The sequence below is a fragment of the Adelges cooleyi genome, unplaced genomic scaffold (genome assembly GCF_023614345.1).
Source record: "Adelges cooleyi isolate 19-005CV unplaced genomic scaffold, UGA_ACOO_1.1 ACOO_flye_CR_arks_rails_tigmint_CR_PRNA_247, whole genome shotgun sequence".
NCBI classification, from domain to species: Eukaryota; Metazoa; Arthropoda; class Insecta; order Hemiptera; family Adelgidae; genus Adelges; species Adelges cooleyi.
The window spans coordinates 5,708,954-5,728,994 of NW_026095912.1; the positions used below are offsets into that span (position 1 = coordinate 5,708,954).

Sequence of the window (20,041 nt, forward strand, 5' to 3'; positions counted from 1 at the left end):
TGTTCATAAATACATAAATTTATTATCTAAATCAGATAAACAAAGAAACTCTTTAATTGAAAAGATAAATCATGTATAAATATGGACCAAAAATTTTTGTATAATTGTTTCCTAGATGCGACAAAGTTTAATGCCTATTTAATAAGACTTCTTCAAATAAAATTAAACTTTACTAACTATGCAAATTTTGGGACTTTTTACAAAATTAATTGGACTGTATTATTCTTCCAATACACATTTATAGATTTTAAGAATGTACAACAAAAAAATATGATAATATGATAAATATATAAGTATCCACTGATTTCTTTCACCGACTCGAAGATAGTAGTAATTTGTTACACTATTATAAACGCTTAATGCCAGCTTCGAGCGTTTATATCTGAGGTTTGGGTCAACAAGGGCAAATGCTACTCTTTATTTGGTATAAGTAGATATTGTAGTTATAATATCAGATTTCAAAGCTGTCTATAACTCTGAGTGGTTTCAAGTCAATAAATATTTATTATATAAAGTTGTACAACTACAGTGTATTTTTGGCGATCAATTGTCCATATTATTAAACATTCTATATTATTGTCTTTTAAAGACATCGGTGTCAGTTATGTGCTTATTAGTTTGTTCAGACGACTTAAACATTTTTTATTATACTTTCACGATAGTCTACAAAAATTGTCACGAACAAAAGAAGTTACAATAAATGGGCGAAAAAATGATTTGGCTCATATATTATTATGTACATAACAAAAAAAAATTGTTTTTATCGAAAATCAAACATATAGTAAATGTAATATAGCAAGAGGAATTACAATTAAAGCGCAAATTTAAACTTCGTTTGACAGCAAGTTAACCAATTACCATAATTACCACTATAACATTATTGTAGAACTGCGGTAGATTAGGCTTGATAGGACCACAATGTGTACACATGTTAATTTGTATGCTATATACAGTTTGTAAGTAGGTATTATTGTAGATAAAACAATAGTCGGATGGATGTAAAAAAAGCACATAATTTAAAAACATGACAATATTTGCATTAACAATAATGTGTTTTTTAAAGCGTTTATTGAGAAGAATAATTGCCAGGCTCAAGTTTCGACTACAAATGACTATAATGCGTATACATACACTCAACCGTTTAATTTAGGACAAATCCTTCTCATATCACTACTACTAAACGTTATATATTGATTCTACTGTTGGACTACTATGAAGAACAATGTTTATTTCTTCTCTACGGCCACGGTGGGAAACCACGTCTGGCAAGCTTCGGATGCGATTTGACACATGGTGTATATCGACTGTTTCGGATTGTCATACTCTGAAAAACATCAAAGTATATTTTAGTATTATCTATACAAGTAATTCAACAAATTAAAATAGGTAACACGGTTTCCGCCAGAAAAACAAACATATTTTTATAATGTTTCTACATCAACAACAAAACACATACAAATATACCATTCCCCCCCCAAAAAAAAAACCTAGACATGCAAAGCTATGGTCAAATTTGTATTCTTCAAAATAAATTATATAAAACCAATGCGTTTTCAGTTCTTGATTTCAACAAAATGTCCTAATAAAACTCTATTTGGCAGACATTGGGTTTTTAGGCCGACAAAAGGGGGTGACTATAGTAGTTTTAGTGTGATGCAAAGTTAGAAAAAAAACATACCATTCAATATATCGTAGTGATAAGAATTAACATACCAATGGTAATAGTACCTTGAAAAAAACAAAAAATATTTTTAGATAAGGGGTAAACAATTTTTTTATCATGTAGAGTAACAATTGCTTAACAATGTGGACATTTTCCTTCTTCTGTGTTGCCATATTGGTTTTAGCCCTACTATTTATTTCACTATCGCATACAATCTAGTATTATGTTAGTATATTTTATTACTCTATGGCCGACAAACTACAGCGCACGAGTGCAACGCAGTTCGTATAGCCGGTATGCCTTGTTAATAACTACACGTTCTATAGAACTAATACAAATAAATACTATATTGTAATGTCTAATATAACAGCTGATTTATTATAATATGCTTAAAATTTTATTTTTAACATTAGGTTTGATCGTCTGTTTGTCATAATAATTTGTTGGCTTTGTGACCCATGTATTGTAATTAACAATATAATAAAACTATGTTTCTGATACCTGTTGACCGTTAATACATTCACACATAGCACCTGGCAACTGTATACGGTCAAAGTGTAGTTTTCCCCTTTTTCTTGATTTTTCATTAATGAAAAAATAGTTTAAATAGAATTTATTTTTAAGTTATTTATGTGACAGCCTCACACCTTCAATCTAATTTTCATATCTTAAGTCATAAAACATGCATCGAAAAAATGAAATAACTAAAAATAAAGTTCCTATCCCTTTTAAGGTAGAGAGGTTTTGATAATATACTATTTGGTTAGTCAACTACCATAGATAGTACTATATCTAACTACAAATTTTTTTTTTAAAAATACATCATTGTAAAACAATACTTTCTCAGTTCCCCTTCGAAAGTTAAAAAAAAAATGTCTAAGCTAAAAGAACTATTATTTTTGTACACTGTTGTCCTTTACCGGGCACTGGGGAATTTCGTTTTCCAAAGATGCTACCGTTGAACGGTGGTTTTCTGAATGCCTCGGCAGAAACACAGGCGGTCATGAGTACGACGACCATCAGAAATACAGCATAGATATTCTTGAAGTTCATTTTTGATTTGGCTTGTTTGGCGATGTTAATTATTGGTATTAATAATCTGTTGAAAATATTTATAATATAATTTACACGTTATTATGCTTCAGATTATCAAATATAATGAGTAGTATAAAATTAATATTTCAAAAGTGATTAGCTTAAAAAATATTTGCTTATTGCTTAGAACAGTTTAATAAATTACTTGTGATATTGAAAATAAAGTTAACTTTTTCAACTGTCCATGTTTTGTTATAATAATAACATTATTGCTATATCCCTAAAATATAAATATTTTTAATTTTGTTCTGTATAGAATTTAATATTATGTTTTTTTTATGCCAACCTAGAACATCAATTTATCTTACAAAATATTACAAAGAATTGTCCAATTCTTATAAAGTCGAAATTTCGGGAAAATAAATATTGCGGTCATAAATAAATTAAAAATAAATTATGTTTTTTAAAAGAACTGCATTTTAATCTTGACATTTTCTGGTATATAGTCCAGGTTTGAGCTAAACATTTTGTTTAAACAAATATACATCTCAAGAAATTATTATATTTAGATTGTTATGCTATACAGGGTGTCCCATATTAAAATACTAATCGATTTTTCTCTAAAAATACTAATCCAATCAAAAAGTTGCTTATAAGAGACTTTTAGAGTACAAAGGGGGACATTATAAAAATTTAAAAAATAGGGTCCAAAATTCAAAATGGCTGACTTACGGTCAAAAATATGTTTTTTTTAAATGGAAACCATGCATTTTTTGTTAACCAAAGAAATGTTCTTATCAAAACTAACAACTTTTGTAGGAAAATTTTTTCGTTAAAACCCATAATTTAAATGGTAAACCCCATAATTTGTAAATGACAAGGTTACCATATGGATTAAAATAAAATAACAAACTAAAAATAGCTAAAGATACTTAATTTACAAATTATGGGTTTTACCGAAAAATTTTTCCTACAAAAGTTGTTAGTTTTGATAAGAACATTTCTTTGGTTAACAAAAAATACATGGTTTCCATTTAAAAAAAACATGTTTTTGACCGTAAGTCAGCCATTTTGAATTTTGGACCCTATATTTTACATTTTTATAATGTCCCCTTTTTGTACTCTAAAAGTCTCTTATAAGCAACTTTTTGATTGGATTAGTATTTTTAGAGAAAAATCGATTAGTATTTTAAAATGGGACACCCTGTATAAGATGGTTTTTTTTCTTTAATCATTTATTTTACTTCATCTTCAATAATTTGAATAAAATCACTTTTATACTTTTAAAAAATATGACCTATCAAACTAGTAACTAATGACAACACCTATTTTAAACAAAAACACATTTTTTAGGGTGAAGCAACCACGTCTGATCAGAAGGTACTCTTTTTATAGTCACTTAATTGTATTGTATTTGTAAATAGTATACTTCATAATTTAGTAAAAGTTTTTACATATAACTAGTTTTTATAGTTTTATTTAGTTACCTACTCTGCTTCATTGAACACTATTAATTTATAAAAGATTGAACACAAAATTATATTCCATAGATAGAATTTTGATTAATTTTTTTATTTAACATACTTAGAATAATTTAAAAATTGAATTCGGTTTTTGGTATTTTCATAGTATTATTAATGACTCGTTTTTAATTTGATTGATAAATATAAGTAGAATAAGCGTTATATTAGTACAAAAAAGTTCTAAAGGCCACAATAGGTCGAGTTTCTACTCTAATAGTTTATTAAATTATAGAATAGCAGTTATTTTTATAATTAATTACGTTTTTTTTTTGTTATGACTATTTTTCGTCGTAATTGAACGTTATAGTCAGTTAGACTATATTGAAAAACAGGTTTACCTACTAATATTTTTGTTAAAATTGTTTAAAGTAGAGAAAAGAGGGTTTTAAGTGGTTGTAAAATAACACTTCAAATTTAATTGTATCATGTCGTTTTATACATAAAACAAAATAAGATATTACATCTATACAAAATGTTTGTCTATAAGTTTCAGAATTGGGTATGCCTAAACATGTGACTTACTATAATTAATTATCACTTAGGATATTAAATTACGCGTAATACGATTGTAAATTAATGACGTCATTGCGCATAAAAAATCCATTCTTATTTTTGTAAGCAAACCGATAAATATGTTTATTATAATAACGGTAGACTCAAATCTCAATGCAATACATTATCAAAGGCTTTGATTAATAACATTGAAATTAAATATATATAAATAAATTCGATAATATAAATTATCAAAAACAATAATAACACAATATACACAATATTTGCACAAGAATAACAAATACGCCAATACATTTGACTTTTTATTATTCCCTGTTTATTAAGTACCATACGTTTTAAATTAGTCCCTGGTATACAATATGGAGGATTTGTGTAATCAATTGCGGTATAAGCACATTTACAGTATAAATGTATGAAAATTTCGCATTGATTTTGCAATCATTGTTGTACAACATATAAACCGACATTGATATCGGTTATTTATAATAGATTAATATAATCTATTTTTTTGTATTTTATATAGACTATTAATCATTATTTGATTAATTATTAATCAAATGACACATATTTTTTCGCAAACAATTGACATTATTGAAAAAATATAATCAGCTATACTTTATAGTGTGAATACTATAAAGTATAGCTATACTATATTTTATATTTTTATCCCATGTACATAATGACATCTGTCAATTATTTTCTCTTGTTTTCTTGCTTTTATTACGTCCAATTTTCTGTTTTTAAAGTACCTGTCCCAGTATAAAGCCGCCTTTGTCTAAAAATTGATAAGGCTTTGAAAATAACAAAGGTTTTGGTACCGTAAGAAACTTTTCTCAATAATCTCCAAATGCAAAAAACTTGTTTACTCCACAAAAATCCTCTTATTAGCAATAATCTTATGCCACGTAAAAGCAAATGTCAGAAATCCGATCAGACCCTTAACATAGGTAAAAGTGTTTGCTCTAAAAATATGTCGTACGTGAAAAGTAACAACGCCTCGACAAGAAAACGGATTTTGTTAAATTGGATTTTTTTTTTAATACGAAAGTCTTCTGACAGTCTACCTACTTTGGATTTAGTTTTTCAAAATTAATGACCAGTTTTTACATGTAGACAAACTTAAAATGTAAGTATATTTTGTGCGAAAGGCCATGACAAGAATGGCTCCACTCATTTTAAAATACATTTTTATTGAAATGTGAACAAATTTTGCTCGTTGTAATGTATTGTAAGAATAAATACACAGATTGTAAGTGTACTAATGATGGGAAAAAATGTTACATAAAAAAAAAATTGTTGAGATTCCTTAAAAGAAATTGGTCACCCTTATTATTGTTAAAAAAAAATGTTTGTAAAATATTTTATTGTATGATAACCAATGCAAGTATGAATTAAAATGTTAACAAATATATAAATTAAAATGAATACAAGTCAATATTTAAATCGTATATTGTATTGGTTGCAGCCGATACGTCTTGATAATATTTTAAGCTTAATTTATTAACAGTAAATGCATCATTTGAAACATATTATGTTTGACTAAATTTTGGTCTTATTAAAATTACCCCAAACATCTATCAAACAAATTGTAACATGTTACATAAGTACACAACATAATATGCCAACGTGAATTAATAATTTACTATTATTTTATTAATAATTTTCTTTGAAAAAATAATTTACCGTTGTTTTATAATATAAAACAATTTACAGTTTTTTTTTTATCTTTTTCGGTATATTTTAGAGTTTTATCAATTTCTGTACCTTAAATAGTAACATTATATTTTTAAATACATTTTTAAATAGGGAACAATTTACTACAAATGTTGACTGGTCGATAACCAGGTTTGAATAGTTATTTTTGAAGTTATTTAAGTATAATAATTAGGACGCAAGAAAGAATAGAGTGTATAGTTTTCTTTTATCTGCGCGTATTACTCAGCTGCACTCTACCTCTCGTCATAAATATTAAACTTAATAACTTTAAAAGTAAGTATTCATAACTGGTTCTCGACCAATCAACATTTTCAGCAAACTATTCTAAATTTTAAAACTTAATATTATAATATCATAAAAATAACATTAAATGGTATACATGCGGTTTGTTTTTTGGACGTTTTGGACCAAAAAACCAGACAAATTTTCGACTACTCTGTCAAGAAATACGAGTTCTTTGGCAACTTTACTAGATAATGTCGGAAACAGATTTTTGATTTTTTGCTTTTTACATGTAAAAAATCAGGTGTAGTTCTTGAAAAAATTGCAAATTTAATTTACTTAATTACAAGAAAATGAAAATCGACTTCTTTGCAGAATTGAAATTGGACCATCCTATTTAGTCGAAATTTTGTCTGGCTTTTTGGTCTAAAATAAGCCAAAATGGCTTTTACTCGTAGAAAAAATTATTTAAAAATAATCCCTTGAAGCTTATATAAATTAACCGATAAATTAAGTGACATGGTCGAAATTTATTAAAACCTCTTTTTTTCTTAAATATTGTCTGTACAAAACTCCTTAAAAATAAACCGCATGCAATCCCCTTAACTAAAACGTGGCCAAAAAGAAAAACTACAAAATTGTGAATATTTTCAGGGAAAATGAGTGGCTTACGAAAAGGTATCTTTTAATAATTATTTGAATTAATATTTATTTGTATGAATATCATAAACGAAAGGGTGACATTTCAAATGTGATATTTTCAAAACTAGTAAAACTCTGGTAAAAAAATGAAAAAATAAATAAAAAATATTAAGCAAATGTTAATCATTATTTTACTTATGGTTTTAAATAATATGAAATATTAATACAAAATCGGTTTTCTTAAGAGTTAATCTTATTGCACCACAGTTGGCAATTTTACGTTTTGAAAAGCCACCCTTCAATCATTTCAATAATGATCATTGAGTATTCGAATAACGCGTTAAATGTAGCAAGTGTTGTTAAAAACTACTATGCCGTAACGTTGCGTTGTTCAATAAAAAAAAAAGAAACCCCGTCCGGTTTATATGCGTTCGACACTTGGAAGAAAAACGTTGTTAATTTGTATCGCTTCTATACCTACACTGGCATGTAATAATACTTTTGTTCTAAAAATAAAAAAATTGGCCGTTCTAATAATATTAAAAAAATAAAATAGAAACGTAAGTCTAGTCGAATGAAACGTTTGTTCTTACTTACCCACGATGATGCGAACCGGGTCAATGGTAGGGGCTCCGTTGTCTTCTCTTTGACGGCCAATAGACTACTTGGGCGCGACCCCGGTGCCGAGGTTCTTATATAGACTGGCGGCTGCGTAATTGAGTTGAGAAAGTCTTGTGCCGAGCTCGGCAAAATCCCTTATTAGTTGTTTCGCCGGGTTCCCAAAGGCGAAAAAATATTGTATTTTCAGCGGCTTCATCAGAAACCAATTACCACTGACATAACAGAATTACGGATTACCCCAAGTACCCGTCGGAGTGCGGTTGGCCCTTTCGGGATTTCCACCCAAATTCAATATTCAGCGACAACATAATATAACAAACAGCAACGCCGGACCGGGTTTTAATTTTAAACCCGGAATAATCAAAATTACTTACTACAAAAAAAAAAAAAAAATGTAATAATAAAATAATGGTATCATTACATAAGATACCTTTTCCCTCACGACAAACCCGAGCACTGGCAATATTCGCCTGTTATTAATATTGTACATCCCTCGTACCGGACATTTTCAACTATGTGGTCGAGTTCAATGTACCTATCCAGAAAAAAATCTTTACTCTCACACACACAACGCCCATATAGTAATAATACCGTGTAATGATAGTACTGTGTATATTATATTTAACACTATGTCGTCTACAGAAATAAGACGTCAAAAGACACGAATAGGACAATAATGATAATTATTGCAATTAATTCACCAATTCATAATATCAATTATTGTAGTTATTAAACATCCTATAATTAATTTTTTTTTCTCAAAACGTCTAATGAAAGTCAATGAAAATATAGTTATATATATTTTGTTAGATGTAAAATTTCCTTTTATCGATTATTGTCATAGACACGCTGTTTGAAATTTCAACAAGCGTTTGTGAATTTTTGTTTTTTTTTAAATACTGTTTGGAATTTAACTGTACCCTTTGTAATTTTGTTTTTTTTTGTTTAGTCATTGCTTGATGGACCTAAACATTGTTTTGCCGAAACAATAACCAGACTCGAACCCGGAGGATCCGCCACGCTCAAAAGATCTGGCCCAGAAAATGCACTATGGTCCGGGCGGTCGTCCTATGGACGAGTTCATCAGGCCATCTTACTGCATTAAATGTAAAAATATGACCGGACACAACACCCCATCCCGGTTGATAGTTATCAGGAACGGGCGGCCGGCCATGTCTTCGTTTTGTTGGACTTGTCGGTCCCGGAAAATCAGACTTGTGTCGCACCGATTTTACGAGACATGCACAGGGCGAAAGTATGGCCAACACATAGTCTGTAGTGTAAAAAATAAACCAAACACCTAGGAATTGGTGGGGGGAAGGGTTGGTTATACTTTAACTTGTAAGACACCTAATTAAAAAAATGTACTACTGTTGGAAAAAAAAAATGTTTTTTACTTACAATCCCAGTTGAATTCAAATAAGAAATCTCTGAGAAATCACTAAAAATTTCAGGTCTCTAGCTCATCCCCAAGTACTTCCTTGGACATTTTATTTTGTATTTGGTCAACATGGCAAATTAAAATTTTTCAATACAATAATGGTCAACTTGAAAACTAATCAAACTGTTGTCAATTAAAAAAAAAAAAAACATTCTTAAGGCTGAAATATTACGCGATAAAAAATGTTTTTATGAAGTAACAGCCAATTGAAACTGACAAGAACTTATAACTTGATAACCTGCTAAAAAAAATCATATTGACAAAATTATTTTTAGTTTTCAAGTTTAATAAAAAATTTGTATTTTTCATGTTAATTTATAAAAAAAAAATCATGGGAAAGTATAAAAAGTTGAAGTAGAAATTTCAAATGATACATAGGGTTTATTATTTGAATAGGCTACTGTCGGTTAAAAATATAGTATCATAAATTATATATTCAATAATATTAAATACATTTATATAATTATCATTTTGTAATAACATATTATACATTCAAATTTATACTATAAAAACTTAAAAGGGAAGCCATATGAAAAATGAAAAAAACAGTATAATATGTCTAATAGTTTTTTTATTATTTACTTCTATCATATATATTTATTTATATGTCCGTTTTTTATAATACAGTATGTTAGACGTATGAACTGTAAAAAGCTAATGTCTCCAAAATAATGGTTTCTATTGGCCACTTTTTAATAGTATCTTAACCAATACTATATAAGTTAAATATCGCTGGGGAACCATTTTATACTTAAAAATATAGATATTAAACTGCAAAACGTGTTGTTGTCTAGAAAACCGACAGCTATTTTTTTTGTAGTAGATCTGCAAAAATATTTGTACTAAATTAAACGTTTAACGTGTTGATAAAAGAAACGTTAAAAACATAGTATTATTCATTATGTTCAAGGGTACCCGCAGGTGAAAATTCGAGGGGGGGCCTATTATTTTGTAATAGATTTTACAAATTTGGTATATTGGATATATACTTTTTTAACTTGCAGAAAAGCTAAGAGGGTGGGAGTTGTCCCCCTTGCTCCTCCCTGTGTGTGCCCTTGGTTGTGTTAAAGCTACACAATGAATATCATAAAATACAATTTCCACCATGATAGCCAGTTCAGTTAGGTAAAAGCTATTTAGTTGTCTTTATCTGTTATCTGCTTGAGTCCGAATGATATATTTAATTTATGTACAGATGTGATGACACTCGGTGTTACTTAGTAGTCCAGATAATAAGAAAATCCCGTTAAAAAAATAAACAATTGTTTTAAATATAAACAAAAAAATAAATACGTTGGATAAAAGATTGTATTGCTCCCTTAATAAACTCACGGCATTCTATTGGAGTATTAAGAAATAAAGAAATAAAATTAATTTTTGTTCTTATCTTTATTTTTTGTACTTTATTAGGGTCATCATTAAAAGGAGAATGCATAAAAGAAAATATACTCAAGAAGAACGTTAATCACCGCTGAAATCATATAATGCAACATCGTAACGTCTTAAACGACCGTCTTGGAAGAATCATTTATAAACTAAATAATTATTCTTTAAATATGTTTGCAGACGTTTCATACATTTTTAACAATAAAATTCGTTTTTTTTAACCGGCTCTAGAACAATCTGTCTTTTCTTTTTACTGCCTAAGGTTTAGACATTTCTTTATCACATGCTGTTTTTATCAAAGTTTAACAAAAAGAAATTAAGATTTTATGTACATTACTTTTAATTGTTCAAGTGTTTTACCTAATGGAGTCTTCTTATTCACTCAACTCGACGCCAGCTGTACTCTGATAATAATCATATTCGTTATATACTTATACATATTCTGCACGAGGGCTTTTTAAATTTGGTTAGGTATCTTCTTAAAAAACAAACAAAAATAAATATGTATGCTATTTATTGTAACATTAACTTTTAATTTTTACTCCCGCCTAATTGACAAGATGTAAATTGTACAAGACAATTTGTGTAATCTTCTTTTTTTTAACCTATAATTATCATTCATATTTAGATATCATTATAGATTATTTATTTATGTATAATTTAAAAATGTTTCTAATTTATTTAAAAAAATATATTTTCATTAATTAAACGTTAAATATTTGACCCAACATTTGGGATGTTTAGGTTTTGAGTCGGAGCAGAGTTATTCATTTAACTTTAATCAATTACAGGTTAATGAGTATGACCTTTGCTTACATCAACGATAACTTTTCTTATAAAGTATACCCTACGAGGGATAACAATTATTATTGTTTATGAAATCCTTTTATCTGCATAGCGTGGCTACCAAAAAAGTATTTTGCGATTTTGGGAAATCGAATACAATTTATTTTAGCTTGCAGGGAAGAAGTTGTCCTCCTCTCTTGAACGCCCTTGCTATCAAATAAATCTCAGACCTCAAAAGCCTGAATAGGAAATACTGCAAAGCACCTACTTGTTCTTCATATCCAATATTTACCGCTCTAAATTATTGCATGCAAACTAACATTTATACACCAAATTGATTTATTTGCGTATAAATCATTAACATATTTTGTTGGTTCAATGAAAACAAAATTAAAAACACATTTTTCCTGGCAATTAATTCAAGTGAATAATAATTATTATTAATGCTGTCAAACAAGTGTCGTGCCCAGAATTGCATAGGTAATATGGAGGTAATATGGTAATATATAAATAGGTAATATGGAGTTTTATCACACAAAATCATTTTATTTTTTAATAAAAGTTAACCTAGTTATTATACCTACATAAGTATTCGTTTATTTCAGAATTAATTTATTTGTTATAAATTAATACATATTTATAACTTAATTTTTTTTTAGTAAGATGTATAAGTTTGCAATTTACAATTCTCACGTTATTTTTGCGGTATGTATAAATAATAATAATAAATAGTATAATATAATAAATTGTATTGGTTATATTACTATGATAATTAAAGTAGGTACAATCAGTCGTGAGAAAATTATTAATATGAACATCAACAAGTATTACTTATCTTACTTTAATCGGTTATTCAAATGAAATCATAGAACAAATATTAGGCTTTAAAATATAAATTTTAAGTATATTAACAGAAAAAATGTTAGTATTTGACTAAAATAATCGGCTAATGAAAAATTTACTTCATAATCGCGTTTTTGTGAGTGTTACCTACTTATGGAAAAATGTGTAGTTTTATTTTATTAGAATAATCAAGCAAAATCCTTTTTTTGAGTTCAATAAATACTTCGAAGAGAAATCTAATTTCTTTGCCACATATATTTCTCACAAATTTATTACACGTGAAACGAAATCTAATTTAATTTTTACACATTATTCAATAATTCTCGTCAAGTTTCCGTGTACATTTCATAGTTGACAATATGTTTTTGATCAAATAAATAAAAAACACAGAAACTGAACTTAATGCCGTTTAATTAAACAACTTATTGCAACTTTACTACACTGTGAACGATGATATTAATTTTAATAAAAGTGTAATATCTTTTACCTATGTTTTACCTTATACGTTGCCTACAAATTGAAGTGTAGAGCAAAACCTACACGAGAATATCTATTAGCATCGTGTTGATCCCGCCTGATAAATATATATATATATATTGTGTTAAACTTTATTGGCTTTTCATTATATTCGATTAACGTTGTTTCTTGTTTTAAAGGTTTTCGCATTGGTTCATATCGCTGAGGGTTGTTCCTACTTTGATAAATTGACAAACGCATGCCCTGCCACGTTAGACATGTTTGCTGAAAAGCACACCGCAGATATGCCAAATCTCAAACCAACCTTTGTCAGTTGGTTGTCGTTAAAGATAGAAGCATCGGTATCGTCCTCGCCTGACCAAGACCTGAAAAACAATGTGCAAAAGACGTACGAAATTATGGTGGCAGCTTTCAACGAAATTACCTCACAAGAAGAAAAGAAACGATTGGCTTACGATGCCGAATTGGTGGAAATACAAAACGGTGCAAACAAAGATGACAAACAATGCATTGTTCCGTTAACAGTGGAACTGTTAAGTTGTCCATAGCAATATAATAGGTACATAAATTGTACTCGACATTTTTAACACAAGTCGAGCACGAATAAATTAAATATATTAAAACCTTACTTATATTCGTGTACTTAAACTTTTGATTTGTTTTTTTTAAGGTTAATAATATTATTCATATATAAGGTTATGTATTCAACATGTTAGTCACACAAATAAGATTACTGATCATTAATCTATTAATATATAGTGGAATAATAATATATGCATTTAATTACATATTATAATACATAAATAAATTGCAATACTCTTATTCATAAGAATATTTAAGCATTTGCATGAATTGGTTCTTATATTAATAACGTGTATCTAATTATAAATCTATAAATCTCAAATGACACCAGTCTTTGAATAATTTAAAAAAAAAATTGTAACATTATGTTACTGGCACACTGTACAACGACGTATAGTATTAATATAAAAATAACTGTTATCAAACAAAAATTGTTAAATTAAAAATAATAATTACAACAAAATAATTAGCATGCAAATGTAAGCATGACACATAAACAAGTTTTAACTAAATCAAAAATTTAAATTTTCAAAATTAAAATATTTTAAAGTGGGAATCCTGTGTTCCACTTTAAAATATTTAGTTTATTTTCATCTACTTATCGAGTATCATTCTTATCAGTATGTTTTTTTTTACATGCGAGTTTTTTACCGAAATAATATTTTATTGCCACAACTCTGTTCCAAATAATATTATAATAATAATATGATACTATGTAAATATCCTAGTCTGACCAATGCGAATTCCAAAACGATTGGCATATTCTCACTTTGTACGCATATCCCGCACATGACGAATTTTTTATTTCCAAGCAGTGTTGGGAAAAGATAACTATAAAGTTATCTTGATAAGATAACGGATAATTGAGTAATATATCATCTAGATAAGATATTAAATTATTCATTTAACATTTATTTAGCTAAAAGATAAAGATAAATACAATTTTATCTAGATGAAAAATAGATAAATTAAATTTTAACCTTCATAAAATGTTATACGAAAATGTATGAGTGAAACAAAGTATTTTCACAGATTACAGAATAATTTAATAACCAATAAGACGTAGGTACTAAGAAATGGACAGTTACGTCAAAGAGCAAATTTTCCTTATATTAGATTTCGTGATTTATGGCTACTCTGTTCATTTGTCATTTATTATTTTCATGTACTCTGTTTATGTCATCTTTTATGTAGGCAACAGTAATAGTATAAATAGGTATAAAAAGTAAATACGAGTTTATCAAACTCGATAATCGATGACGGGACATTTCATTATCGGTTGAAACTATTTATAAACATATTGTTCTTTTTTGAGGCTTAACTATCGTTTTGGCCACATACGGTCTACGGACTACAAAGAGCCCACATTATGTTTAAAATGTTTATTACAAAGTTTTGTTATTTTATTTTGATTGAAAATACAAATAACTTTTTGGAAACGGCTGATTGTTTATTGGACTTGTATTACTATTTACTATTTTACTTTTATGTTCTTTACTCTTTACCCTATATGTAGTTACTGATACAGGACTCGCCTGACATGTATATATATTTGTAAAATATAATTTATAATCATTCTGCTCAAATAAACACCTGCACTTTCGACCATTTTTTTTGTTGGGATTTTGGTCTATGTTAATCTTGAAATTATTATCGTAAAAATTCTTATAAACACGTTTTATATAGCACTAGTAATTATTTCGAGAGTACTGGGAAAAAAATTATCAACATTAAATAAAAACTGAGCACTGTAGTCGAGAACTACGAATATAAATAATAAATTATACGATAATACATATATAACTCTTATCTACTTCTACCTATTAAAAATAGGTAAAAGACGTTTTGGTATAATCGACTAAAATACATTGGATTACAATGGAATATTGGACTTGTCTAACAAGCCAACCCCAATGTATTAATAATATATTCTTATATCACTAATCACTATTCATTAGAACCTAGGTATATCAATATTTTTAGGCTAGGACTACATTATACGTTTCGTCGGATCCCAAAACCTGTTTTTGTAAAACCCACGAATAAATAACTTAAAAAATAGTTACAATTTCTATCTAGATTAACTACCTCAGATAACCGATTTGTTTATCTAAATAAGATAATAAGATGATTTACTTTTTTTTATTTAGATAAGATGATTTACTTTTTTTTATCTAGATAAGATGTTAATTACAATTTTTTATCTAGATACTTTATCTAGATAAAATTATCTAGATAATTCCCAACACTGTTTCCAAGCCATAGGACATGTGCACAGACGTTGTAAAAAATGATTATCATACATATTTTAAAATACAACTCTATAGGTATTTACTATTTAATGAGTTTAAACATCTTAGTCGCGCCGTTACAACTTTTTGTCCGACGTCGTTTGCCGGTCAACACAATAATCTTGCAGATTAAGTTTTTTTTAAGCATTTCAACAACTGAAAAAGTAATTTTTGTTCTGTAAAATTCTAGTGAGCTTTTCCGACACATTAATGCACTAATATAAGATAATTAATTTATAACATATTAAAGCTGTTTCGAGCAAACAGTTTTGGTATGTAAGTTAAAAAAAAGGTGAAAAAAAATGTAATTAATAACTAAACCCAGTGAGATATTGAGTGGCCCATGATAAAAAAATCTCCCTGTACAATTATACTTTGTTCACTATAATAATTTAATACTATGAAAGTGCATAAAATATAATTACAAATAATAATGCATAGGGTAATGCATATTGATATTGTATTACTTATTATAGTATAAATAAGATTTTAAAATTCTCAGTGGCGGCTAGTGGTGATTTGACACAGAAGTGCGATAAAAAATTAAAAAATCATTAACCAAAAATGATTAAAAAAAATAATCGATTACATACTTAGATAATAATTATTAGAAAATTTCTCACGAGTAATTGGGATAGTTTTTGTTTTTTTCAAAAAGTAAATCTTAATTTATTTTTCACAATAATAATAATGTAAATAATGTTTTAATGGACTAACACTGCCTATCGCGTTCACTCATCCATTTCATTTTTAGTGCAGTAATTGTCCCCGTTGGTTATTTCGTCCAACCGCTCTCCATATTTTTCCAAATGCTTAAGCTCTCTCAGCTTTCTGGCTATTTTCAATTTTTCCTCTTTTGTGGCGTTTATCTGTGCTATGAGATCTTCGTGTTTTTTTTTTCAACATGGCCAACGTTTCTTTTTCTTCAATAGTTTCGGTCATGTGGTCCGGATGTAGTCCAGAGGGTCATCTGACTTGTCTTCCATTTCGTATATACTCATTATCACCTTGATGAAAGCTTCCAGCATGTCCGAATCCCTCAAATACTTTTTGAACTCTTCACGCCTTTCGTTCGATTGCAAATCCATAATGGTCACTGTCTAAGTACAAGAGGTTTGCTAATGGATACGTTATCAAATCAATAACAAACATATTAATCATATAACGGTGTATTGTTTCTAGGATACATATAAGTAGTTTAACTGCTAGGTGATCTGTTTATTTAAAAGTGATTTTATCACTTTCAGTTACAATAGTTCTTGTAGAGAAATGCATAATAACTAGTTTTGCCTATGAATTTTTTTGAAATTCAGGTTGCAAAAATGAACAACGCCTGTTGATTTGTATCCTACAAGTAGGTATATTGTAAAACATTTTTTTTCTCAATTCTATAATATGACGTGTACCTACTTTAAAATAGTCTTGATATTTTAAAAACATACAAAATTAGTAATTATTTTAATTTAAAAAACAATTCTCATAATATTTATTCTAAATATTATTACATATTGGTTTTCAGTTTTGTTCATCGGGTAAGGAGGATAAGGTTAGGTTTTATTTAATATCAAACTAATTATATTTTAACAAACTATTTTTGTTCATTAATTTATACGATTGTTGTATTATACTAGAAGAAGTTAATGTGACGAAATATTAAGTTTAATAAAAAATATTCCAACAAAACCATTTAGATGTGATTTTAATTTGTTTACATAATTATAATATTATTTTTTACAAAATACTTAAGTGGTCGAAACATTTGATTAAACAAAACATTAACAATAATAGTTATATCGCCTGGCGTCCCCATCTAACCTATAAAGTTATCTTAGCATTGACATTCCCACTATTTAGTATTTATGAATTTCTCTCTGTAATTTATAACTACGTACTTACCTTCTATATAGACCACAGTCCACATTTAATTAATTATTTATTATTCACACAAATCATACATCCATATTGATTTAACATTTACAAAATTTATAATTGAAAAAAAAATACAGGCGTTTTTTTTGACAATAACTCACCGCTAAAAAGTGAGTATAGGTTTCGCATAGGTATAAATTGTGTAGTTTGGTAGCATTCCATTTTAGTTTGCACAGTACCTATTTAACTGGCTGTAGATTTTTTTGGTTTTAAATTACTACGTGGTAATAAGGTACCAATTTTGTTTCAGAATGAAAGTTGCACTGAGTATTGTCGTAAGTATTTTTGCAGTTTGAGTGTTTACAATATTCCAGTATAAAAACATAAAAATTGTTATTTAAAAGTGATATTTATTAGGTATAAATATCACTTAACTATTTAGAAAAAAAAATATTCCTCTTATCAAACTAAGATTCATTTAAAATTTTACCTAATTTTTAAACTTTGAACTACTAAAAATACAAGTAAAAACAGACATCTTAATGCGACTTGCGAGGCTATGGAAGATACAAAGTATTAAATAAACAAAAAAATCACTATATTTATTATTAAAGTTTAAAATTTAGGACGGGAGGAAGGGTGGAGAGTAGAGATATTTTTACATGTACGCATTACTCAACCGCACTTCCCCTCCCGTTCTAACTTATACCAAATTTGTCCGTACTAATAACTATGAAAGTATAGAAAAAAATTATTAAAAAAAGTGTATTATCTTTTATGTTATTGACTGGGTCATACCTAATAACCAATCACCTGGTATTGCGTCGGATTACGATCAAATTCACTTGTTCCTATTTATTAAAATTGGAAAAATATTATAATCTGATACTTCATAGTCTACATATTTTTTCCTATACTTAGATAATCGCCTTATCTTATACAATTATATTAAAATGTTCCTCTATTCGTCACTCCATACATAACATCCGTTTAATTATTTTTGGGTATACCTCTATATCTGGCAATTCTTACTTTTTTTACCCTTAAATTTCCTTCCCTTACACCACACTGATACGAACTTGGCTTACTATCATTATATTCATCTTGTCCGCTATTAATATTTATAACTTTTATAGTAAACTTTGATCGAGCTACCAAATTTGTTGTAAAAGAGTTTTGAAAAGCATACAAATATTTGAAGGAAAATAATTGTTTTATATTTTAATATAACGAAAATGCCTGTTGTTGTATTTAAGGTAATCGCGTTGATTGATAACGTTTTTGGCTGCACCCAGTTCGATAAATTTAGTGCAGTATGCAATGAGGCAATACAGGCCTACGCTATAAAACACCCAGAGATGAAATATCTACGTCCAGCTATTGACAACTTCATCAAAGCGCTAAAAGTGCTTTCATCAACTGATAATCCGTCCAGACCGCAGGCAGCCTCGAGGGACGTGACTTACAGCCAATTGATCACTCAGTTCAACATCTATATATCAGAAGGTAATATAGCTGCTGCAGCACAAGAAATGGTTGATTTGCAAAACGGATTGAAAGAATGTGATCCGATAGCAATAAGTGATATCAAGTGTTGAATCACGACTTGATTTGTAAATTGACAACAAAATAAATAAATAAATAATATTTGTGTGTACTTATTTATCTTGTACTTTGTAAGTACAAACTTCACATTATCGTTATCTAATTATATATATATATATATATATATAATGTATTTTCCGAGACGACACTACGAAAAAACTGCAGTTTCTAAAATTGATAGTGTAATTACATATATTGTTAACATACTATTATATTCGATTATTATACTATTGTATAATATGAAATGCATAGCTTACAAAAAAAAAAAGTTTAACTTCCTAACGTTCTAAAATGACTTAAATAAATTTAGTCAGCTAAAAAGCAGCAGCAGCAGCAGCAGAATATTCAGAAATTAATATTAAAACAAAACGAATCATATTATACTTATTTTAGAAGTATCTATTTTTAGGATTTTTTTAATTATTGGTTGAAACTTAATAGGGTAATTTCTAAAAATAAAAAAATATCCCATACCTAAAATGTTCAAGGCTGAGATTTAAAAATTGTTAAATCGTTTGGAAGTAAATATTCGATATAATAATATGATTTTATATGATAATACCTTTTTAGACAAAAAAGTATTTGATTTTTTTTATATTTTTACTAATTAACCTATTTTTTTGATGTCAGTTATGATAAATTGGTAGTGTGAATGAAATTAGTCTAATAATGTAATAATATTATAAAACCAATTTTTTTTTACCGTTTAACCGTTCATCATATCATGACAACAGCAGGTGAGTAAATTACACCGACAAGGGCATCAGACCAGTAAATCAAAATGGCACATCAAAATACCTACTGTAATTGTATTGGATTCATCGGA

General features: G+C 27.9%; 3 protein-coding genes across 3 annotated transcripts; 2 read left to right on the top strand and 1 right to left on the bottom strand.

Annotated features, from left to right (window-relative positions):
• Positions 1 to 322: 322 nt before the first annotated feature.
• Positions 323 to 8,016, bottom strand: LOC126837122 (neuropeptide SIFamide). Its single transcript, XM_050570927.1, has 3 exons — positions 7,912 to 8,016; positions 2,584 to 2,762; positions 323 to 1,324 (listed from the first exon to the last, which is right to left on the bottom strand). The coding sequence occupies exons 2-3, from the start codon at positions 2,714 to 2,716 to the stop codon at positions 1,227 to 1,229; spliced, it is 231 nt and encodes a 76-aa protein (XP_050426884.1). The 5' UTR covers positions 2,717 to 2,762; positions 7,912 to 8,016; the 3' UTR covers positions 323 to 1,226.
• Positions 8,017 to 12,141: 4,125 nt separating this feature from the next.
• On the top strand, positions 12,142 to 13,475 carry LOC126837120 (uncharacterized). The gene is made up of 2 exons (XM_050570925.1): positions 12,142 to 12,253; positions 13,048 to 13,475. Exons 1-2 carry the CDS (start codon positions 12,212 to 12,214, stop codon positions 13,414 to 13,416), a joined length of 411 nt encoding a protein of 136 aa, XP_050426882.1. The 5' UTR covers positions 12,142 to 12,211; the 3' UTR covers positions 13,417 to 13,475.
• A 4,350-nt stretch (positions 13,476 to 17,825) lies between these two features.
• On the top strand, positions 17,826 to 19,257 carry LOC126837121 (uncharacterized). Its single transcript, XM_050570926.1, has 2 exons — positions 17,826 to 17,945; positions 18,867 to 19,257. The coding sequence occupies exons 1-2, from the start codon at positions 17,922 to 17,924 to the stop codon at positions 19,206 to 19,208; spliced, it is 366 nt and encodes a 121-aa protein (XP_050426883.1). The 5' UTR covers positions 17,826 to 17,921; the 3' UTR covers positions 19,209 to 19,257.
• Positions 19,258 to 20,041: the final 784 nt, after the last annotated feature.